At 42.7% G+C, this 22,560-nt stretch overlaps 1 protein-coding gene across 4 annotated transcripts in view; it reads right to left on the reverse strand.

Moving 5' to 3' along the window:
- The window catches only part of CEMIP (cell migration inducing hyaluronidase 1), a 105,591-nt gene that overhangs the window by 8,165 nt on the left and 74,866 nt on the right, over window positions 1–22,560 (reverse strand). For all 4 annotated transcript variants that reach the window (XM_085234188.1, XM_085234185.1, XM_085234186.1 and 1 more), the window contains exons 12-24: window positions 22,331–22,506; window positions 21,558–21,767; window positions 16,062–16,267; window positions 12,885–12,954; window positions 11,894–12,022; window positions 11,097–11,182; window positions 7,632–7,763; window positions 5,660–5,695; window positions 5,422–5,577; window positions 4,033–4,213; window positions 2,326–2,541; window positions 1,211–1,422; window positions 558–743 (exon numbers count right to left, since the gene is read on the reverse strand). In XM_085234188.1, the coding sequence (XP_085090314.1) occupies window positions 558–743; window positions 1,211–1,422; window positions 2,326–2,541; window positions 4,033–4,213; window positions 5,422–5,577; window positions 5,660–5,695; window positions 7,632–7,763; window positions 11,097–11,182; window positions 11,894–12,022; window positions 12,885–12,954; window positions 16,062–16,267; window positions 21,558–21,767; window positions 22,331–22,506 (1,996 nt within the window). The remainder of the gene's footprint in view (window positions 1–557; window positions 744–1,210; window positions 1,423–2,325; window positions 2,542–4,032; window positions 4,214–5,421; window positions 5,578–5,659; window positions 5,696–7,631; window positions 7,764–11,096; window positions 11,183–11,893; window positions 12,023–12,884; window positions 12,955–16,061; window positions 16,268–21,557; window positions 21,768–22,330; window positions 22,507–22,560) is intronic.

A 22,560-nucleotide genomic window follows, 5' to 3' on the forward strand; every position in this document is an offset into this window, starting at 1 on the left:
TAAACATGTTACATACATTTAAAAGGATGTTTGCATCTCAAAAATGTTTTGGGAAAGTCAGGAAACCTAGGAGAGGTCAGCTGACATCTGAACTGCCTTAGAGCTCTATTTTATAATGTCCATTTACACAGAAATACATAGTTTGTATTTCAGATCTCTAAGTCTCTTTCACATTTTCTTAGTTTTGTAAAAGAAAACAACGGACTTTGCATTCTTGGTTATTGTGCCTCCCTGTCTTAGGTCTTATAAATGGTTGCTGTTCAAAACAAAAAAGGTTGGGTGTATCTCCAGTTCACTACTATGGTCTGCACTTTTTTTTTCTTCCTAATTTGTATTCACTTAGCAAAGCATTTCCCAGAGGAACTGGCAGGACAGCACAGCATGGTCTGCAAATGACTGGCAGCCATGGGAGTCATAAGAAAATTAAAGGCTGGTCACATTCCCAGAAAGAATTTCTGGTTTTGCTGTGATCCCAACTGATGGCATTCGCCAAACAGCTCAGAATTCCAGCAGCTTTCTCAAAAGGGTGTCCAAATCATCAAGGGCCATTTCCTTACCCAGTGTCCTCATCCCAGTAGTAGTAGCCTTTGCTAGGATATCTGTACTCCAGTTTCTCCATTTGAGATACTCTATAGAAGGTTCCAGTTTTGATTGTTTTCTTCAAGAGACGATTGTGGATGTCTGAGAGAATGGAAAATGTCGTCCCTTTAGGATAACAAAACCCTACTTGGATCCAGTCGTTCCTGAAATAGCAAAGACTCAGGTTGTAACAAGTCAATGCATTACTATTATTTTCCTGTGCATGTTAAAAGCCAAACTAAATAATTCACTCCAAAATTCACTTATTCTTTTCCTGGCTAGTTAAAATTTTAATGGCTGAGGATCAATCGATGCAATGTAAATTAGACATAACCTCTATGGGGTGGTTAAGCAACAGGGGTCAGATCTGCTCCTGACTTCTACACCTCTGACTTCTATGCACCAGGAATGAATTATCTAGGCTTCTAAAAATGAACTGTGTTATCTTTCAGGGCTTCCCCAAGGAGCAAACAGGAATCTGAGATGTCAAATGAAAAGATGGTGAACTCAAAGGAGTTCCTGGAACAATTATGTTAATTCTAGAAGAGTTCACACAGCAATGACCTCACCCGTTAAAAATGTGCAGTTACATTATTGAGCTGGAATGTTGGAATTCAGTTGGATCACTCACTTGTTGAAGTTGATGAGCCATATGGTCAGCTCTTCAGGGGCTGTCTTGTCCCAGTGAATGGTGTAGCCTTTCCTCAGAGTTATAACTGGCTGATATTGCTGGTAATGAGTGCTTTTGCTCAAAGCCCCTTCCAAGTAGAGTGGGTGATTGTGGTAGTCATTTTTTATTATTTTCATTTTGAGATTGGCTGGCTTGTAGGCTTGGATGTATATCTGGATGAAAAAAGATCATCAAGTGGTTAATGAATTACAGTAAAACATTAGAGGTTCAGCTACTTTACAGCTGTGAACTTGTGTGAGGTCAGTCACTTCAACAGTGTACAGTGACCTGTACACCATACACTTAAAACGTACATTCCGTTTCTTCAGCTTCTTTCTTTTTTAAAAAAATAGACTGTTTTGGTGTTTTTTTTAATAAAAAATTAAAAATGGAGAAATATGAAGATCATTTCCTTATTTAAGTATTTCAGTTAAGGCCCCAGATAGGCCTACAGTAGAGCTGAAGTATTAATGGAAAACATTAATACTGTGGGACATCTGACTTGTGTTAAACAAGGACCCTTCTGTCTGGATTTGAGAAGGAAAACCAGCCCAGTGGTTACAGCTTGACTTTAGTGGCACTACGCTGAAAAAGCAACACTCTCAACACTCTCTAAGACAAAAAAAAAAAAAAAAAAAAAAAAAAAAAAAAAAACAGAGAAAAACAAGGACTCTCTCCAGACAGCAGGGTGAGAGCTCACATGGTGGGAAGAATGGTTTGGTGGTTACTCAACAGGATGATGAAAGACCATGAGAGCTGAAGTCTAATTTTGACTCCTCAGCACGCTTACCATAGTACTGTGGGCAGCACTTCCCTCCTTGAAGTGAGAGGAAATAACCCTTCCTTACCCAGTAGCTGGTAGATTTATGAATATTAATCTGCTAGTGCTTGTGGGGTAAAAGCTGCTTCAGCTCAAAGTGTCCAAATCAAAGCACAAGATCTTTGTATTCAAAACCTCCTGCGCACACACGCAGTTAAACCCTGAGCACTCTGTAGAAAGCACATTTCTAGACGTCATGCTTTACAATGCCAAGATAATTAAAGTGATGATGATACATCAAATTAAGCAGCTTTACCTGTGCGTAGTGTCCACTGCAGATAGAACCCCTCCAGTCAGGCACATCAATGCAGTCTGGGTGTTTGATTAACCAGTTATCTTCTTTTATCAGGTAAGAGCCTGGATATTCAGACACAGAACCATCTACATCATGAAAAACAGATGTTTTATCACCATCCATATCCAGATCATTGAACCAGGGTCCAGGTTCTCCAAAGAAGACCCTTGAGGTAATCTAAACAAAATAGTGAGACACATTCATGTCACCAGAAAGGAATTAATCACTTTCAGTACAAAGCAAAGGACAGCTGTGGTCACTGAAATGGTTCAACAGACCAGAAAGATTGTTGGCTTTGGGGGCAAACTAATATATGATGAAATCAGCGTATGCACTAATATCATCATTCTTCAAACAGCCATGGATTTTTGGCTGCTCAGCATGACACACTGCAGGCCTGATGTTCAATGGCACTGAAGCTCCATGCCTCCAGATGAAGTTTGGAGTGGCAGGTGTTCCGAGAGAACATTTACATGTTAATAGAACTATTAACTTCTGAAACGGAGCACCCACAGATGAAAGCATCAAAATCATTTTTAATTGAGTTGGTCTTGTTAGTTGGCAAAAACATCAGTGCCATTTGGTGCAGGACTGTTAGCTTTTCCTCTCCTTTACCTGCACGCTGCCTCTTCGTTAAGCCTGAAGTTAGTGTAGAGCTGGGTCATGCTCCTTAAAGGTGTGTCTGATTTGTCAGACAGAGCAGACACAGATTTTTCTGTTGACCTCAGTGGAAAGGCTAAAACAACTAGAATTGCAGCTGTAGCAACGAGAAGGTTTGTTTTAAAATTCTGGAGGAAGGTTCAGGAGACAGAGAAATTTCACTAAGGCCACTTCACTCATTGTCTGCTAATATATTTTTAAGGTTCCAAAGCCACATAAAGTCATACTGATGCTGGGAAAAGTCAGCGACCTCCTTTGGGGAATGACTGCTCAGGCAACTTCTGACTGGTATTTTTATCCAGCATAAATAAATGTCATGTCACCAGCCTGCTTGGTGCGACATGAGAGGGTGACAGATCAACACTTTTAGGGGAATTTTGCCTTTCCCATCCTATTTGGCACAAGGACCACCAACCAGTCAGCACTTTTCCTCACATCTGAGCAAGTCTGCTAACTTTCTGAAAGTTAAGCAACCCAAATAACTTTACTCCCAACCACTTTATTTATTTGTTTGTCATGTTTGGCAGTTGGATTTAACAGCTGCTAGAGGTGAACATTAGCAATGAGTTCGCTCATATTTGTTCAAGCAAACACAGAAATAACTCTAAAAGCACAGACCCCCAGATGAGGTTCAGAGCAGCACCCAGAAGTTCATATTGTAACTCAGCATTTGTCAGCCTCTTTTTGGCTGGGTTCTGCTCTCATTTATGTCTGCAGAACTGGAGTCCATGTGCAGATTCTTCTCTCTGTTTTAACAGTTTCTGACCCACACAAGAATGGAAGTGATTTTCACTTGATGCCACTATTTTTTTTTTATACTTCTGGTTTGCTGCAAACCAGATTTGCTTATTATTTCATCCATCCTACTTTCTCAGCTGCCATTCTCTTTGCTTCTGGCAAAGACAACGGGCAGCTCTTGCAGAACTTCTGTTTTCTCCGTTACACCCTTTTTGCCCATAAACCCACTTCCAAGCCAACTGACAGGCCTTGCTGGGAAGGATAACTCACAGGGACCTCTTCAAAATGAATGTCAGTGACGTTGTTGTTTGGGCAGCTCTGCCAGGCATTGTTGAGCCTGAAGGCCAAGGCACTCGTGTGCCGACCGTCCAGGGCAGCAAATTTGCGGAAGGTGCAGTTCTGGACATTGATTGGGCCATCGTAGAACTGAATTCCTCGAATGGGAAAATTCCTAAAACACATTGGAAAGAGACAGAGAAACACAATCATGACATAGGCATGAGGTTGACAATGTGTTCTGGACGTGGACAGTCCTGATTCTCAGCTGCTGTCTTTTTTTTTTTTTACTGCTCCTGAGTTAGTGTTTTGGAAGAGAAGGGATTTCCCTGCCTTTTAGGTCTGTGAAGTCTTCCTAACTTCGCAAGTTCATCTCAAGTTCTCTCATGTCTGAGACTGATCGTGTTTATTTAGTCTGCACTCCTCAAGGGAAGGAACTTAGAGCAATGCTAAGGCACTGACCTAGAAATGAATAAATTCATGCCGGCCATCACAAATGAGTTCTGCAGCAGCGAAACCTGAAACTCCTCAGGTCAGCACAACTCCTTGGGAAAGTACCAGCACATCTTTCTCCAACTCGAGGAGAAACAGTGCAACTCAAATGCAGTAAAAATGAATTTGAAAACAAGGAAAGATCTCACCAATCAGGCTGAAAACAATTGAGGGAGCACAAACTCGTGAAACCTTATTAAAATAGAGCCTTTCCTGATAGAAGCTGCAAGGTAAAGATGACAGTGTTTTAACATTAAGTGAATGTGATGTTTAAACTCCTGGAGAGGAGAAGATATTTCATATTTCACTTATAGTAAACCAGTTTGATCCCTTGCTCGTATGAATGGTGGCAAGTTCACAGTTCTGCCACTGTGAGTTTCAGCACTCAACACTAACAGTGATATATGCCCATTTATTTAAGTGGAAAGGACATTTAGGAGAGTCCTAGGCTTTTCATTATCACTATAAAAACCTATTGCATCACTACCAAAAAACAAAGCTGAGACACATAACGTGGCAGAAAAACATCAGCTGAGCTGTTTGGTCACCACAGAGCTACCATTAGGATAACTATGCTTTCAGGAACAACAGCAAAACATTACTTCACATGCAAATCGATCTGTAGAACTAAAGAAGAGACCACACACAAAGTTCTCTGGATGTTTTGAAACTACTTAATGAAGGAATCAAATTCCTGTAGCGCAGCTGTAATAGTGTAGTGCTGAGCTCTGTAACTACATCTGGGCAAGGACTTTGGGATTGAGAGGCGTGGAACCAAAATCCTTTGTGTGCAAGTTACAAAATCAAACTGTGCTGAAGAAACCACTCTGTGCTGGAGCTGGTATTGAGAGTGGAAACAGTGAGTGTGATGATGTACTGAGCTGAACTTACGGGCCGATGGGCAGGGTCCTGCCTCTGTGATCCAGGCCTCCAGGTCCCCAGATCTCATTGTCCATTGTCTCAGTGCCCAGGTTTCCACTCTCACCAACAAACAAGCTGTTCTTGATTTCTTGCTTTGACCCATCATCGTGAGGGAAGGTCCCACCGCTAGAAAGGAAAGGGCTAGAAGTGAAAGGCTGCTCACACCATCTCCGTGCCCCAGGCTGAGCACCAGCTGTGTGACACTTACCTTGCCAGGGTCAGCCCAATGCCGTTGTCTGCAAATCTGCCAAGAGAAGAGAGGTGCGTCAGAAGGGTTTTATTTGTTTAGTCATGTCAACGTACAACCATTGAGGTAGAGGGCAGATGGGCTTAGTTACCAAACAGTAGTCATGGGAGAACTCAAGATTTTTCATGTTTGTTCCTGTTTGGGAGAATTTTTTTTGGTACATCATGTAGTACACATGGGTCACATGAAGCAGTAGACATGAAGCTGATTGCTCCAAGTGGGAATTATGGCTGTGACTGCTGGCCGTTATTTACTTGTCTGATAATGCTCTTCCCCTGTATCTAATGACCATGCTCTTTTCACTGTTAGGTAAAAAAATCAACGTTTATCTCTCCCTTCAAATAGTTTTTATTATTTAATAATATTTTGCCTTACACTCTCCTCTGTGCTTCCCTGTGTTTGTGCCTCACACGCTGCTTTCATGACATAACTCTACAAGGGGAAATGTTATAAAAGCAGCTTTGCTTCTCTTTCACTAACAGGAAGACAGAGACCAGGCCTTCCTTATTAAAAACGAAAAATGGCAATGTTCTCTAATTTTGCTGACATTCTAAAGCTTTTAGATATGATGACAACTTCTGATCCAGGCCTCCAGCTTACAGGGAGGCTATGAGTAACAACAGTTTGAGTTAGTATCTTGATGGTATTTACACCAGTATATAAACGCCTCTATCACCCATCTCTCCCATACATTAAAGCCACCAGTGCAGAGCCAAGTAAAACCCAGCTCTGCCTTGTCCTGCTCCTGTCTCTAGGTGGCAGTCCATGACACAGCATCGCCTTCCCTTTAATATCTGCGGCCCCATAAAACGTACGCTGCATGCCGTATCAACATTTGTTTTGTTAATGCAATACATAAGTCTTACTGTAGCAACAGAAACGGAAATTACTGTGGCCATAAAGACAATTACGGTTTACAAGCCGCTTCCTTGAATTCTGATACACCCATAAGATCACTACTGGAAGCTCATAAAGCAAGGTAATTCACTCAGAACATTGGTATCCTCTGTCTGTGGCACTCAACAACACAAACTTTACATGACATGCAAGAGATCTGCAAATACATCTTGTTGGTCACGGTGTGCCTGAGGTATCCCTGGCTCATAAGTTCCCAGGAAGCACAGACAGGAGGCTCAGCATCACCTTTCAGAGTGTTCTGCCACAATCTTGTTCTCACCAATCTGACAGGTTGCCAGAGCCAGCCCACAAGGTTTGGGTCACTGTGAGGTAAGGCAGCCCTGCCAGCAATTGGACACCAGATAATGCTGAGGCAGATACCCGTGGCACGGTTATCACAATATGCCTTGTAAAGTAGCTTTTTCCTTTTTCTCCTCTTTCTTCTTTGTGGTTGATATCAAGAACCTGGCTCAGCAGAAGAAAATGCAGATGATCATCTGTTTTCCACTGCAAAAGAAATATCTGTTCTGACCAGCGCAGGAAATGGCCCTGAAAGAGCACAAGACACACGTGCCCAGTTTCTCTGCCGTGCTGCTGTGATGCATAGTTTCATGTCTGCCCCACTACCAGCTTATTCAGCATAACGGCCAACCACATAAAGCTGATCTGTTACCAGGCTCGGCCAGGGGAGGTGGTGGATTTTGCTGCTCTCTTTCTGAAGCACCTCATTTTTCATGTAAAAAAAGGTGCTGTTATTTGCATTGGTGCATGTGTGTTTGCACATTATCATTTTGAATGCTGGTCAGAATCACACACACATAAAAAAACCCCCCAACAACCTCAGAGATCTTCAGTTCAAACAAAAACAGGTTTTCTTTGTGTAAAATAATGCCTGGGTTTACATAATTAATGTTTCATCTTTATTTCAATCTTGGCCATACGAAAGGTGCAAAGCGGTATAAATAGTCTGAACCACAGCTATGCTCGCCATAAACACCGGGCTGAACTCTGAGAGTTGAAATAAGGCAAAACTCACTGGCAGTTGTCCAGCCACACATCTCCGCCCCGCAGCCAGGCCCCGTGATCCTGGTTCTTGTAGGCAATAAAGCGCTCAATTATTGCAGGTTCCCTGGGCTTCAAAGGATCAGCGTCTTTGTGTGGGCTGTATCTGCAACCAGAAGGAGAGAGAAGGAACGTTGGCAAGGGAAGGCAGCCTTGCTCGGTCTCCAGCCCTGCTAAACATCTGGTTTCTGCTAGCTGAGAGCGGCTCTGGGACAACAGTCCACCCAAGCAGTGTGTCTAGGCAAGCAGTGGTGGCCAGAGTCCTCTGCCAAGGGACAGCTGGTCCAGGCGAGGCTGTTGTAAAGACCTGCTCCAAGTTTCCTTTCACCTCGCCATTATTGTATGGCTGATATATTACTGAAAGCATGGAAAGTTTATTATTGCTCCCAAAAGTCGGAGATATTTTTTAATCCTTTACTGTTCATAGAATGGCTTAGGTCGGAGGGGACCTTACAGCCCACTCAGCCCCAACCCCCTGCCGTGGGCTGGTTGCCATCCACCAGCTCAGGCTGCTCAGGGCCCCACACAACTTGGCCTTGGGCACCTCCAGGGATGGGGCACCCACTGCCCAGCTCTGGGCAGCTGGGCCAGTGCCTCACCGCTCTCTGAGTAAAGAATTTCCTCCCAGCATCTAATCTAAATTTTCCCTCTGTCAGTTTGAAACCATTCCCCCTTGTCCTATCACTATCAGATTGTGTAAAAATTTGGTCCTTCTCCTGTTTATACGCTCCCTTCATGTACTGGAAGGCCACAATGAGGTCTCCCCAGAGCCTCCTCTTCTCCAAGCTGAACAAGCCCAACTCCCTCAATCTTTCTTCACAGAAGACGTGCTCCTGCCCTTTAGCACACTCTTGTTTAGCTAAGTACTCTTTTCTCCCTTGTTTTGAGCATCCTTCCTCCTAACCTTTAGGAGGCTATGTTGTGGCAATGAGAATTCTTCCTCCTTGTTAAAAGGAACTAAAGTATCTTGGAGAGAGGCTGAGAGCAGCTCCTCTGCTATTCCCACCACACATTGCTCAGGACAAATAAAAGATTTTCTAGCTCTGAAGTTCTCAGTGATGATGAAATACTGGCCTGAGACAAGGAAAAAGCAGACACAAGTGGAAGCTGCAGCAAAATGTGACCTCTGCTGCCCTTCTGCCTCCACTCAGGCAAGAGCATCCAAGCAAGGATTTGGCGCTGCTGAGCTTGGCTGCCATTCACCCAGGATCTTTCCCTTTTGCTGCTGAAGGAGCATCTCCCATCAGCTCGGCACAGCTTAGAGAACCTGACAGCTGAGCATTCAACTCAGTGCCAGCAGCGGATGGTCCAGAGATTAAAATTCATGCCTCACCAATGGGTAGCGAGACCAAGCTGTCAAATTGCTAACAGATATTCAATAGCTCTTGCTCTGCTTAATAAGCCATCATATCAATCTAAATCTGAGCATCGGGCTGATAGGGTTCCAGTAAATGAATATTACTTTGGCAGCTTCATCACTACGAATTTGCTTTCAGAGAGAGATTTAGTATCAGCCCTTGTGAATTCCCTAGACATGGTTAAATACAGATATTTTGAGATAGATTTCCAGTTTCATTCACATCCATGTGAATATCTGGAATAACACTACAGGGTACAGTCTTTTGCCCAGATACTTAATGCTGTAACTGAATGCAGAATAATCTCTCCAGCTTTGTAACTGCCCAGCCTATGTCCAAGACTGCCCTGGCCAGTGTAGCTATAATCACTTAATCAGTCTTTCAGTCTCAACAAGTGAAAAGTGGAAAGCAGTACAAATAATCTGAGCTGCAGCCCGTACTGCTGGGTAATCACCAAGCACAAGCATGACTGCATATTGAATTTCTTGGCTTCCAGGGGTCATTCCTCCCTTGTAGGGCAAGGGACAAATTGCCTTTTGTAATCCCTTACTGTGCCTGTGGCAACCAGCAGTTTCCCAAGGCACGCGTTCAGCTATCTGGAGAAGCAGCATCAGGTTCTCAAGAGAATTTAGAGGTATTTGCAGAGAAGGGTTTTTTTTTTTTTTTTTTTTTTTTTTTATGATGGGCTTTTCTTGCTGTTGTTGTTGTTTCTTTGGGGTAATTTTTACTATTCAGCTGATTATCTCAATTAATTTGGCATTAAAACAATGTCAATAATATTCTTTTTTCAAATTCTTTCAGCATCAGCATCAAATTCTCACCTCATCAGCTGGGGTGGGGCACTGTGCTGATGCAGAGCACAGGATGAGTTCCCTAGAGAAGATGCTGAACCCACTCATACAGTGCTTTCCCAGTGCATAACCAGCAGTGTGGGCAACCTGCGCCGTAGAGATGGAAAGGAGAAAGGAAAAACTCAACAGTCCCTTCCTGAGCAGTGACATTTCTCTGCCCTGTTGGTTCCCTCTGTCCAGAGACTCAGCCATGGGAAAACGCCATCTGAGTGCTACGGAGGCACTGAAGTCAGGAATGAAAACTGTGCAACTTGAGAGCATTTAAGTCCTTTTCTCTTCCTGGGGTTGGTAACTATGTTAAGAACCAGACTGAGCCTCTAATGAGATAAAAGGGTGCAAGTGCAGCCCTTACACTGGTACATTTTGCCTGCAAGAAGCCCTTGGCTTACATCAGCCTCCCCACGGGGGTCTGCTTTGGGAAAAGAGTGGGTCTTCCCAGGAGCCACCACTGGGTTAAGTCTGCTGATCCACAATACACTCTGTAAAGAGGTTTTTATCATTTCTAAGTGACTCCAGTTTGTCATATGGATGCTACACACAGCTCCAGGGATGGAGGGTCACACCATGCAGTTAATTGTAACTATTGCTGCATTGTCAGATTTGGAACTAGGCAGAAATTGGAAATCAAAGTGTAAGTTCTGCTGCTGAAGTGTTCCCTGCTCAAGCAGGTCCTGAAGGAATGAAGAAGATCAACAGCATTCCCCGGAAGTACTTTCATTTCCTGTTTGTGGAAAACTTGCAGCAAATTCTATCCAGCAGAGCTGTTGGCCAGACAGCATTTAATTGTCTCTATCTACCAAAGAAATCAGTAGAATACTCTAGAGCAGATGTAATATCTATGCCCGCTCAGCTCCAAGCAAAAGAGCAAAGACAGCAGGAAGATGAGGTGCTGGGGATCCTCTATGACCTGCAATAAGGAGATGAAGTTAGAAAGTGATAAATCACCATGGAGTCACCATCCCTGGAGGTGTTCAAGAGCCATGGAGATTTGGCATTGAGGGACGTGGTCAGTGGGCATGGTGTGATGGGTTGGGTGGTTGGACTGGGTGAGCTTAGTGGTCTTTTCCAACCTTAATGATTCTATGAAATTTAAGTGAAATCCTTTCCTCAATAACTGCCCCTCAAATGCATTGCAATGATTCATATCAGCTTCCTTGGGAGCAACATTATAGTTATAAACCAGTGCTAAAGAGAAGTCTTTTCCAAACCGAGCTGTGCAGAGCACTTTACCTCCCAGAAATCAGTGTCAGAATGGGCCTTTTGTCCTTGGCTGAAGCAGGAGTGGTTTTAACACCGTTATCGATGATCATTCCAGCCTGAAAGAAAATGGAAATGTAATATTATGGTTTATTTACATATTCTACAGTTCTTTCCACTTCCAAGTTCTGTCTCTAATTGTCCCAAGCCAAAGTATATGGCACAATCCTAATAACTGCTTCTGCTAATAACGTATGAAACAGAGTATTGTCAATACTATCAGGAATTGCATGTGTCATCCCAAACTGCTCAATATTTCCTGAAAATGCAGCTCTCTTCTAAATGTACACCCATACACCTAAACATACTGCTGCAGCCTCAGGACCAGCAGTCCTCACCACGGCACCACACACAGCGTGCTGAGGGCAAACAGGGAAAGAGTGAGAGAGGGCGATCAGACACAGTGACTGTATTTATTCTTTTAGAAGCCGTTTGGTCAATTGCTAACATTGGCAGTTGAGGCCTATAATTAGACAAGCTGCCAATAGATGCTCCTGTAGGCACTATTTTAGGAAAGCAGAAGCAAAGAATGAGCCCAGTGCAGCCAAGCAGAGGGAAGAGCGTTGGTGCCCAGGAGCCAAGAGGATGCTGGCTGGCTCAGAGCGCTGCCACACCAGCCTGCAAGCTGCTCTATCTGCAGACACAAACAAGTTTGCATGAACTCCGAGCGAAACAGAAAGCACAGGCATTAATAGCTTGCAGATCCAAAGAGCTGGAGCGAGAAAGCGATGTTTTTTTGACGGCAGCATTCCAGTTGCGTGCAGACTCACTCGGTAGTTGGAATGTGCGCGGTTGTTGGAAAATCTCCCCATCGGCATGTGCTCCGAGTAGCCGGGGGAATACATGCCCGCCGAGGGCCCCGTTGGCACGTGGTGCAGAACAAACCAAAAGCCTGTTTCCTGAGAAAAAGAAACGACATCTGAGCCTTCGCTTGAACCTCTTTGCTGGTCTGCATTAGCCCAAGGATTTATCAGTAAATCCTCAAGACGTAAGCCAGAAGATTTCAGGACAAATCACAGCTAGCAGCATTGACCTGTCTAACTGCGTTCAGCAGAGCGCTGAACTCACACACGTATTTACAGTCACACTCCTGTGCAGCAAAAGCAGGCTGCTTTAATTTAAACTGTGACATCTATCTTAAAGTTATATGACTTTTCTAACTCACAACACGCACATACATTGATGCCCTCCCATCTGTGCATGTGCACATCTTAAAAATCACATCCAGTTTATTTAGCTGTCTAAAAATATATTTGGGAACCCAAACGTAGGCAATCAGGTTCTGAACTTCTGGAAAGACCGCATCTCCTTATTTAAGGCTTGGCTTGCTTGTTTATTTGTCTTAGTAGAAAATTAAATCTCCCAATGTGACCAAGGATTTCTGTGGAATTAGCGTTAGTGTTGATTGAAATTTCAGGGCAATGTTACTGTACTGCAATCAACAGAATCACTGCCAAAGACTTCACTGGGACTATGCAGCCAGATATATTTCATTTATTCAGGCTGCACACTGTGCAAAGGCTGGGAAGTTTTGTTAAAGTCGTCCAGCTCTAGAAACAGCAAGTGTGGAGAAGTAAGAAGTATGGAGCAAAAGAAAAAACATTACCTTTTATTGGCAGCACTAACCACATTAATATATGTCTCTATCTAGCAGTTTCAAGAATGCCTGAGTAACAGAAGCAGGTTTTATTCCAGCAAGAGCCTTGGCTCGCAGGGCCCTCAGCTCTGAATTGTTACCAAATAAGAAACTTCTGTACTCACTTCAGACCCCGCAGCTGCACAGTTTATAAGGTTGTTGTGTGGGTTGGCTATCCAAAAGGTGGATACAGCGCTGCAGATGAGGAAAACAAAGAGTGAGATGAAAATGACACTTTGAGCACACGCCAGAATCATGGCTCAGCTCCTCACAGTACAGGCATGGCTGATAAGACCCCAGATAAGGGGTCTTGCCCAGGGGCAAAGGGGCTGTTTGTTGTTTTTCTTTCTCTTCTCATACCACATTTGTCCTTTGTGGTTTGACAGAGAACATGGCCTTATCTCTTAAAACCCCAGAGTATTAAATGAGGAATTTCTATTGCAATTCCAAGCCTGCTATGAAGCTGTCAGATGTCAGTCATGTTTTATGATAAGGTAAATATGTTGTTGCACAAGCTACAGAAAAGCATTTGCCCCCAAATAAGCCCTCAGGTTCATTAGAGGTTTGTTTAATCAAGGGACCCAATGAATTACCTCTAAAGGCTTTGGAAATATACCATAGCACCTGCTTTTACACAGAGCTGCTGTGATTCATTAACTTTATTTGCTCCCACCCCACTATGCATTGCATTTCTTCTGGAACAAAGGGACTCCATTTGCCTAATGCACATAAAAAGACTCTTGAGAGATGCCCGTTGAGGAGGAAAGATCAATCTATCGCTGTCCATCTGGTGACATACAGTCATCATTAACCAACGGGCACATGAACTTTGGGAGTGAAACATCCAGGAGACACGTGACTCGCTCCCAAAATTTGCTGGGTGGGATTCATCCTCCTGAAGGGGATGCACCTACCTAACCCTTACGTCTCCTTCATGAAGGATTCAAGGAGTCTTTATATTCTAAAGGAATTTCTGGTCTAAGGCAACATTTGATACATTTGACTGCATCATGAAAATGTACAAGGCTGGGCTAGAAAAAACAACTTGAGATTATTGATAGGCTGCCTCCAAACACAAAAGCAAGGCCTTGAATCCGCTGCATTTCCCAATGACCTGTCTCAGCCCAGCCCTGTTCCTCACAGCCATGTGCACTGGACATGTTACTGTGTCATTTGGCACAATCCTATTGTCTTAATTACCAGCAGCAGCTGCCTGCCTGCCTATTCCAAGCCAACAGAGCCACAGCTGGCACTCATCCCTCATCCCTGTGCCGAGTGCCTTGGCTGCTGCCCATGGGGATGGCGTGGGTTGATGCGCGGGGCAACCACGGTGTACTCGTGCACTAGCAGGCTGGATGAGCACAGTGCAAAACAAGGGTTCTATCTAATCGGTCCTTAAATTCCTTTATAAAGGAAGACGTAGCGTATCAAAGTACAGTAGAACTTTTTCATTACACATCAGCATATCATTCCTAGTACTATTTTTCTGTAATAATATTTCAAATGACACAAAACATGTCCCGCTGACAATTAAGTGAATTATGTGGAAAATGAGAACAATGGCTGATTTATTTTATGAATGGATGCATTAAGTGTCATTTATAAACAAACACAGATGTGAAAAAAAGCACCGCATGAATTTCATCTCTTTCTCTTGCCAAAGAAAAAAGCTAAAAATATGTTTCTCTGGACCAAACCCCAGTTAGTTCTGAGGACAGAATGGGTGATAGTGATAGAGTCTCAGCAGACTAAGAGTACTTTTAAATGAAAGAAAACACCCAAAGATTTTTAGCTGTTATTAGGCATCAATCAGCTTCTCACTATCTCATTTTGAAGACAAAAGTCTGGCTCTGTAGACTTTCTCACTGACTTCTTGTTGGTCAGAAATTAGTTTTTTTTAGTGTCATTTTTTTCCCCTCGAACTACAGCAAAAGAAAACCCCTGAAGAAAAATCTGAACAGCCATTTCTCCCAGCAGCATCAATGCAGCAACAATGCTGTGTAGTCTCAAGACAAAACTTCACTGTGGAGGAACTTCCCTCCTCCTGCACAGCAGTCTTACTGTCAAGTTTAGTTTTGATGATCACCATCAATTCAAAGCTTCTGAAGGCAAACTTGATGTCCACATATTTGCTCCAGATTATTTGTTAATGTCCCTTCATTACAGTTGCTTTTCCAGCTGTTAACTACACAGGTTTCACTTTAAGAGTTTACTGTTCTCTCAAGAATTGGTGTGAAGGGAGAAGACCAAGGAAGCTAATGAGATACCAAACATGCATCAAAATGAGCACTTGTCCCTAGCAGCCAGTAACAAGCAATGAAATCACATTCCTTGGCTGTACACTTAGATTTTGAGGTAGAAAAACAGAATGAAAAAATGACCAGAATGGACTTCAGGAGCTCCATGAGTCCATATTCTGTCTTATGATAGGATCAACTGCAACAACAATATTCATGACTGGTGTTTCTGTAACCTGCGCTAAAAATTACTAGTAACAAAAAAACCATGAATCCTAGCAAGAACTCTAAAGCTTAACTATGTGGCTAAGCTGGTCATGTTTCTTCTACACTTCATTTGATTATTTTTTTCTACAGGCAACAGAACTGCAAAAAGAACTTGTGAAATCCCTTCTCATTGCAAATGCTTCTATAATCCTCATCTAAACCTCAGTTGGCAGATCTGAAAGGACACTTAGAGGAAAGGATCTTGCAAAAGGGAGATGAAAGGCATTGAGCATTTTTCAAGTTTAATACTGAAAAATAGAAGTTTTGGGAAGTTCTCATGGAAACATTTTCATGAGCTTATGCATAGACACTATTAGTGATCCAACAGGCATATACAGTCTTTGATCTTCTATTGCCAAGCCCTAATTCTGTGCTAAACTGCATTTATTACAACATGTTTGTTTTATTCTTCGGTTTGGGTAAATTGCCAATGGATGCATAATGCCAATCCCGTATCGTTAAACTATATCTGTTCCCTGCAGATAATGGCTTTAGAATAAATGGGAGTATTTTCATAATCAACTATCATTCCATATGGGCACTAATGTCAGAATCCAGCTCATTCTGGGAACGCTTTATTGAACCACCGCAACTCCTGAATGTGCAAGGCATAATCCTATTTCAAAAGAGATTTCCAGTAATATCTTAGATAGCAATCACCACAATTGGCTTCATGGTAAAAATGAAAATTACAGCCCAGGTGTGTAGGCAACTAAATTGGAACTAAAGTGGAATTCATAATATTTTGTGGGTAAATCCTGCAACAATAGAAAGAAGAAAAGAAAGGCTCCCACTCACCTACAGTCTTGCCTGGGTTTAGGGATGTATCCTGGGTAAGCACCCTCTGTGATCAGTTTGCACATCCTGCTGTCTCGGTCAGAAGGGAGCAGAGTGCTGGGTTTAACAAGCAGTCCAAGGCAGTGATCAAATGTGTTGCGCTCTTCTGGTCCGTCCTCCGTAAAGAAACAATGGCCCAGTGCATCATAACCCACAACATCCTTCACCTGCATGTACAAAACAAAGGTCAAGTTTCATCCTTCAGCCATTACATATAAGGAAGAGACTTTACAGTAATAGCAATCCAGTATCCTCTTGAACTCAGGGTGTACAAGCAAAAGCAAAAGTAAAAGCAATATCGCTTTCTACACTTAAGAGTTCATTGTACAAAGCAAATTTAGATGTGGGAGTTATTAACTAGAATTTGTTATGCTCTCAAAATTTAAATTCAACTAGAATTTGTTGTCATCTAGGGAATGCTAGTTCCATTCTTTTGTCTGCAAAATCAGACTATCTTAGCATGAGACTGGAAGAAACATGGGGTGCAGAAGTGAATGAAGGATGTCGGATGTTCAAATTACATCTGGGCTCATTCATCTTCACGTAGAGTTACACAAGCAGCTACATAAAATACATCTGAAAAATGCAGCTGAGCTGAAAAAATATTTTTTCAGGCTATCAGAGAGGTGGCAAGTCTTTTTTTCCAGACAGGCTGGCTTGTTTTAGCTTTGACCTGATCCTTTTTTCCAAGTTGTTGACAGAAGCTTTACTTGACCCTGAGACAAATCAGCTGGTGTTAATCAGTGCTGTTCTGGTTTTGTTTCAACGGTGTTAACATCAGAACACTATTGTGTTGGACAGAACAATACCCATCACCTCACTAGAGGATCTGAAAAAACAATTTCAGGAGCAGATATGTGAACTCAAAGCCTAAGGCTTGGATTGGCTGGAAAACAACAACCCTCAGTGTCCAACAAGTTAGGTATTAATGTATATATCTGGGATATGGAAAATGAATTTCAAGCCTTCATTTGCCTGGTGAAATGCTGTCTGTCTTGGGGTCTCTCCTTGCTTGTCCCATCAGCCTTCACTGATTACCTACCTTTGACCTGGGAAACCTTTCTAGCAAAGCTTAGATAGACACCATTGTTTTTCTACAAATGCTTCTTATGAGACAGCAATCATGAAGGGACAAATATGATATTAAAATGGATGCAGAACTCATTCTCTACAGGGTTGTTGAAAGATCTTACTCCTAAGCACCTGGGTTACTTTTGTAAGCAGGACTGAGATTCTTCTGTCATCTACATGCCTCATGTTGAGGCCAGGAGAACCAGTTTCAAATCAAATCCCAAGACTAGTGTTGAAATGATTACAAGAATGCTTTCACTTAAGAGAGAGTACTTTGCTTGCCAAATCTACTGCAAGCTTACATTTGCACACACATCTATTATGTATCATCCATGCTCCAGTGTAAATATTCAAATCTCTGAACATAAGTCACCACAGTAAATTAAACAGAGTTAAAATGACCTGCAAAGTGGTACATTCCACTAAATTACTTCACTAAAATTTACTGCTAACTTCTCTAATTTAACTAGATGACAGCTTTTGCAAGGTCAAGGTTTCTTTATTTAGGCATAAACAGTATGTACTACATTGAACCATCCCTCCCTGGACACATGAGCTGTCCCAGCCTTGCAATTATAAAGGTTTATGGGATAGGAGAACATCTCATTAGAGTGACCTCTTTTCAGATGAAGATTTCCAGTGCGTAGAGGAAGCCTTTCAATCTCGGAGTTGTTAAAATTGCAGACAGCCACCAAAGACAATTAGTTTTCTTGCGCACAACAGTAGCACTGGAAAAGCAAGTAATGGTGCTGCAACATTTAGATGATGGAAATGGCTTCCTCAGAGAAACATCAGCCACACGGAAAAGTCATTTATCTCTCCAACCAGCACAGTGCTGCACCAGAACTACGATATGAAGACTTGTGGCAATCAGATGACAGTGGGGCAAAGCCCACCACTATTCATGGGATGTAATGTTACAGGAGAATATCTCTCCCAGTTTGTTGAGAGGAGTGAAGCAGAAAGAGGAATGTACACTGGCAGAAGGGCTCAGAGCCAACAAACCCAATGTTGTCCTAACTCATCCCTGAAAGCCCACAGAATAACAGAGTTATCAATCAGGGCGACCTGGTCCCTACTGTATCTGTCACCCTCCACTTGATGAATTACTTTTCCCATATCTCATCTCCCGCTCAGCTCTGACAAACACAAGTTTCCTGTATGTTTTTTCATGCACAAGCCCAGTAATGAAATGTTCGCATTGCAGAAGAACTGCAAGTTCCAAAAGATTTTTTCCAAAGGACTTAATTTTTGATTAAAACCTTCTTAACAGTCCATAATCTTACCTTAACCATGAGTAATTTATAGCTAGATAATGCCCTCCGTGGCAAAACAACCACTGTGCAGTACAGCTGGATTACTAAAATCAGATACTGCTTAAGTAGTCACATAGCTCAGCCTCTTACTCCATGAAGTACAGTTCTCCCCTGGACCCTGACAGAGTGTTTATTGACCTTCATTTAATTTCTTGCACTAATGGGAGTTTCTATTTTAGGTTGCTCACTGGGGTCCAGTGGACAGAGTGGGAATCAGAGTAAAGTTTGATCCCAGGGATTGCAGTGGCGTAAATGGGTGGTTTTTATGGCCAACGTATTAAAGAAAACATTGGGTAATTATTGGAAATGTCAAGAATTATGCTGAGAATTTCTACAGATTTGTTTCCAAAAGGACCCTCTGTGCCTCCCTGTGAATGTGAATTTGTAGACAAGCACAGAAAAACTCGCTGAGGGAAATAAGATTCTGTTGGGACAGGGACTTTCAGCAGCACCATGCAGACGCACAGAAAAACAGTTCTGCCATCAGGAATAAATAGATGGCTCTACAGTCATGTGAAAAACCCCTTGGAAATCAATGGCCTACAGTTAAACGCATCCTTAAATGCTATGCTATGCTGAGGTTTAACAGTCCAGCTAAATGTTTTGCATGGCTATTTTCAAAGTCTGTTTCATGTACATCATCAAGGAGAGTTTTCCCTCAGAAAAGCATGCTATAGATCACCCTGACCTCAGAGAGAATGAATGTTACCTGGGGGAAGAAGGAGCTGTTTGCTGTCTGTACAAATGCTGCTCATGCATGTAGAAACAGGTAGTGTTGCCCAAGTCAGGAGATAGTAGGCAGCTAGGAAATACACAGAATAACCACAGTACTCACCAGAGACCTATGTGGGGTGCCTGTGAGTTTATCTGGGGCAGAAGGAACAGGAAAGGAAGGGAAACAGAATCGGAAAGCAGATGAGGAGATTGCAGTGGGATCACATGAAGAATCAAGGCTTGGAGCTGCTAACTGCAGATGTCTATCTGAGCAATGAAACACCATTTAAGTGATGCAACCAGGAGTACCTGTTCTCTGATGAAACTGAACAAACAGATGGCTTTACTTCACTGCAGCTTTCAATTCAGCCATTAGCAATAATTGAATGGTTAGAATAAAAAATAGGTTAAACGTAGAGTTTAGTATTGACACATTTTGATAAATTACAATCAGCAGAGATTGCATTCTTAAGAGTTTAGATTTTACATCCCAAAATCTAAGATTTCTCTAGGGTGCCTTTTCCTGAAAGCAAATAATGGTCATTTAGGGCTGTTAAGTAACAGCAAGAGAGAAAGCTGTTTTCATCAGCTGCCTCAGCCTGTCTGAATTTCATTGTGTCATCATGGCTGAAAAGCATGAGCACATGCATCTCTCTGCCATGCATCCCCCGAAGCACAGTTGTCACTTGGAGAAAGTAGAAGAGACAGAACTATTTCCAAATGCTCCATACAAATCTATTTATCTGGCTGGTACAAAAAATGCCAGGCACAGGGCATTTGTTTTGCCAACTATTAATGAAAAAGGAATTAAGATCTCATGTCAGATTGATAAGCAGGGATCTAGCTGGTCTGCAGTTCACCAACAGCTGTGCAAACTCTGCATACACAGATAGTGTGTTTATGGTGCCATTGGTAAGAGCCTTCTGTGGCACACAAATCCTGAAACAATGACCTTCTACTCCGCCTACTCATTGCATGCTCAGCCCCCATGCTGGTGACTTTGAATGGACAGTTCTCATATGATCTTGAGTGTCACATATATATATGTATATATATATATACTTATATATATACTTTTTCCCTACAAGATGAGTTCAGTCACTAGATTTCATGTTATAAACTTAGAAGGACAGAGATCAGAAGCAGGATTCACAAATAGAAGATAAAAGCCATTCCTCTTCTGGAACTGCAATTTCAATGTCCTCTCTTTAACTTCTGTGCATTTTAATTATGCCTGTGACTTCCATTTCCATTGCTGCCACTTTTGGAGGCAGTATCCTGCCTTCCTTGCCAAAAGGAAGACTTTGTATCTGAACTGATACTTGGGAAAAAAGTTGGATAGTCAAACTTGATGTTTATTCCACATCTTTAGCAGCTCTGCTTTTGGGATAGATTTCTTTATACTTCCTGAATGCAAGTAAAGATTTCTCTTTTCTCCTGTCTGGTTTTGTGCATGGAGCTGATTGGATATATAGTTCCAGGAATGGCATTCATTCAGAACATTTTGGATCTTGGTTTCCTTGCAATCATCAGATGGGTGGAAAATACCCTATGTTAAGTTCTTGATGTGGTTGGCTTTGAAGATACTGTCTTAAAATGATGGGGAGTTCAAAACTAATAAAGCAACAAGGACTGGGACCAACACAACTTATTCCTATCCCAGAAGTACCAAAGGAACAACTGTGCTCTCTGAGGAAACCGGGGAACAAAGGTGGGGTAGCAGTGAAGGAAGCCTTCTGGGGTCCATACCATGATCCAGGATGCTCAGTATGATAATGTTTCCCTCTGCAGACTTACAACAAAGAAGGCAGCATCTCTACATCTAAGGGAGAATCAGACTGTGCTCCTAGCACTTCTGCTGTACTGTGAAGTGTCTGATAAGCATATGTCATTATATAGATTTATCCAAAAGGATTTTCTGTTTTGGAGATTAATTCTGACAAACCAGAGCTCTGTGAATGCTTAACGTTGTGAATGACATTGCAAACCCAAAGCTTTATTATAGGAGAGATGAAGCACACTTAAACCTTCTGATTATCGTCTTTAAATAGCAAGCTCTGTCTATAGCCAGGTCCAACTACTCATTAGAGATGGGCTGGTCCACAGACATCCCTGCCAACAGACAAAAGCTCTGCCTGCTCTGATTCACACACAGCCTGCAGTGTCACTTTGTCTCCTCCTTTTTAAGAATGCAGGTTGAAATATGCCTGGAATATCTACGTAATTAGGAGAAAGAGACAGATCCTAGTTCTAACAATAAAACACCTTACATTGCAGTAATTAAGCTGTATTCACACGATGAGGAAATAATTTGACTGGTGCCTGGATCTATAAGGTAGACATTGGGGTTTCTTACCAGCAAACCATTGGATCCGTGGATTGTGACACAGCGGGAGAAGGTATGGTGGATGGAGACATCCTTCACATATGTTGGAGGGTTGTAGCCTCCTTTCTCGTCCACATCTCCAGCCATGTGGAAGTGAATTGGGTAATGTCCCATTGTCTGCTGGCCCATATATTTCAGTTCTAGACCTTCAAGATGGGTAGCCTTAAAATCAAGAGCGATCTGGAGAATGACAGAACATCAGTCAAGAAAGATAAAAGGGTGTTGAGGGCAAGAGGGTGGGGGAATACAGGGATGTAGAGCAATGGATGTATCTGCTAGAGAGATTTATTATGTGCGAGGGAGTGTATGGCTGCAGGGTGAAGGAGAGAGTCATGATTGCTAAGGAGTCCATAGCTGCTCTTTGATACCATCACTGCTGCCATGACTTTATTTTGGAAGAAAAAAGCATTCAGATTTAATGTTTCCCATGAGTTTCTGTCACTTGGGCTCAAAATGAACCTCCTGGCAGGAGCACCACTGGAATTTGGGGAAAACTAGAATTGGGATATGGAGGTTGTATCCTGGATGGGTTGAGCACCAGCCTCACTGGGTATTGTCTGCATGGGTGTATTTCAAAGCTGAGGGACAGGTAGCAGCAGTGGGGTGGATCTGCTGCACCACAGGGAGGGGCTGCTTGCTCAGCAGCTGACACAAGAGATTCCTCCATTCCTGCAGCCTGACTTTCTCAGTGCAGAAGGTGTGGCTGGGTGGAGGAAAGTGTAAGGGGAAGGCTCCAGCCCTACCTTGATGTGTCCCCCAAAGGTATCGAAATCAAAGAAGGAGCACAACTTGCTGCTGTACTCATAGCACTGCCCCTCCATCTCGCCCATGATCACAACGTTCCTGCTCAGCAGTCCCACTTCTGCCCGCATGTCGACGCCATCAATGACTTCGCCAACGTGGAGGTACGCTGCTTTCCCTGCAGGAACAAGATCCATTTTCAGAGTTACTCTGCCAGCGCTGCTGGTTTCCC

This window comes from Meleagris gallopavo, chromosome 12 (genome assembly GCF_905368555.1).
Source record: "Meleagris gallopavo chromosome 12, MGAL_WU_HG_1.1, whole genome shotgun sequence".
Taxonomy (NCBI): Eukaryota; Metazoa; Chordata; class Aves; order Galliformes; family Phasianidae; genus Meleagris; species Meleagris gallopavo.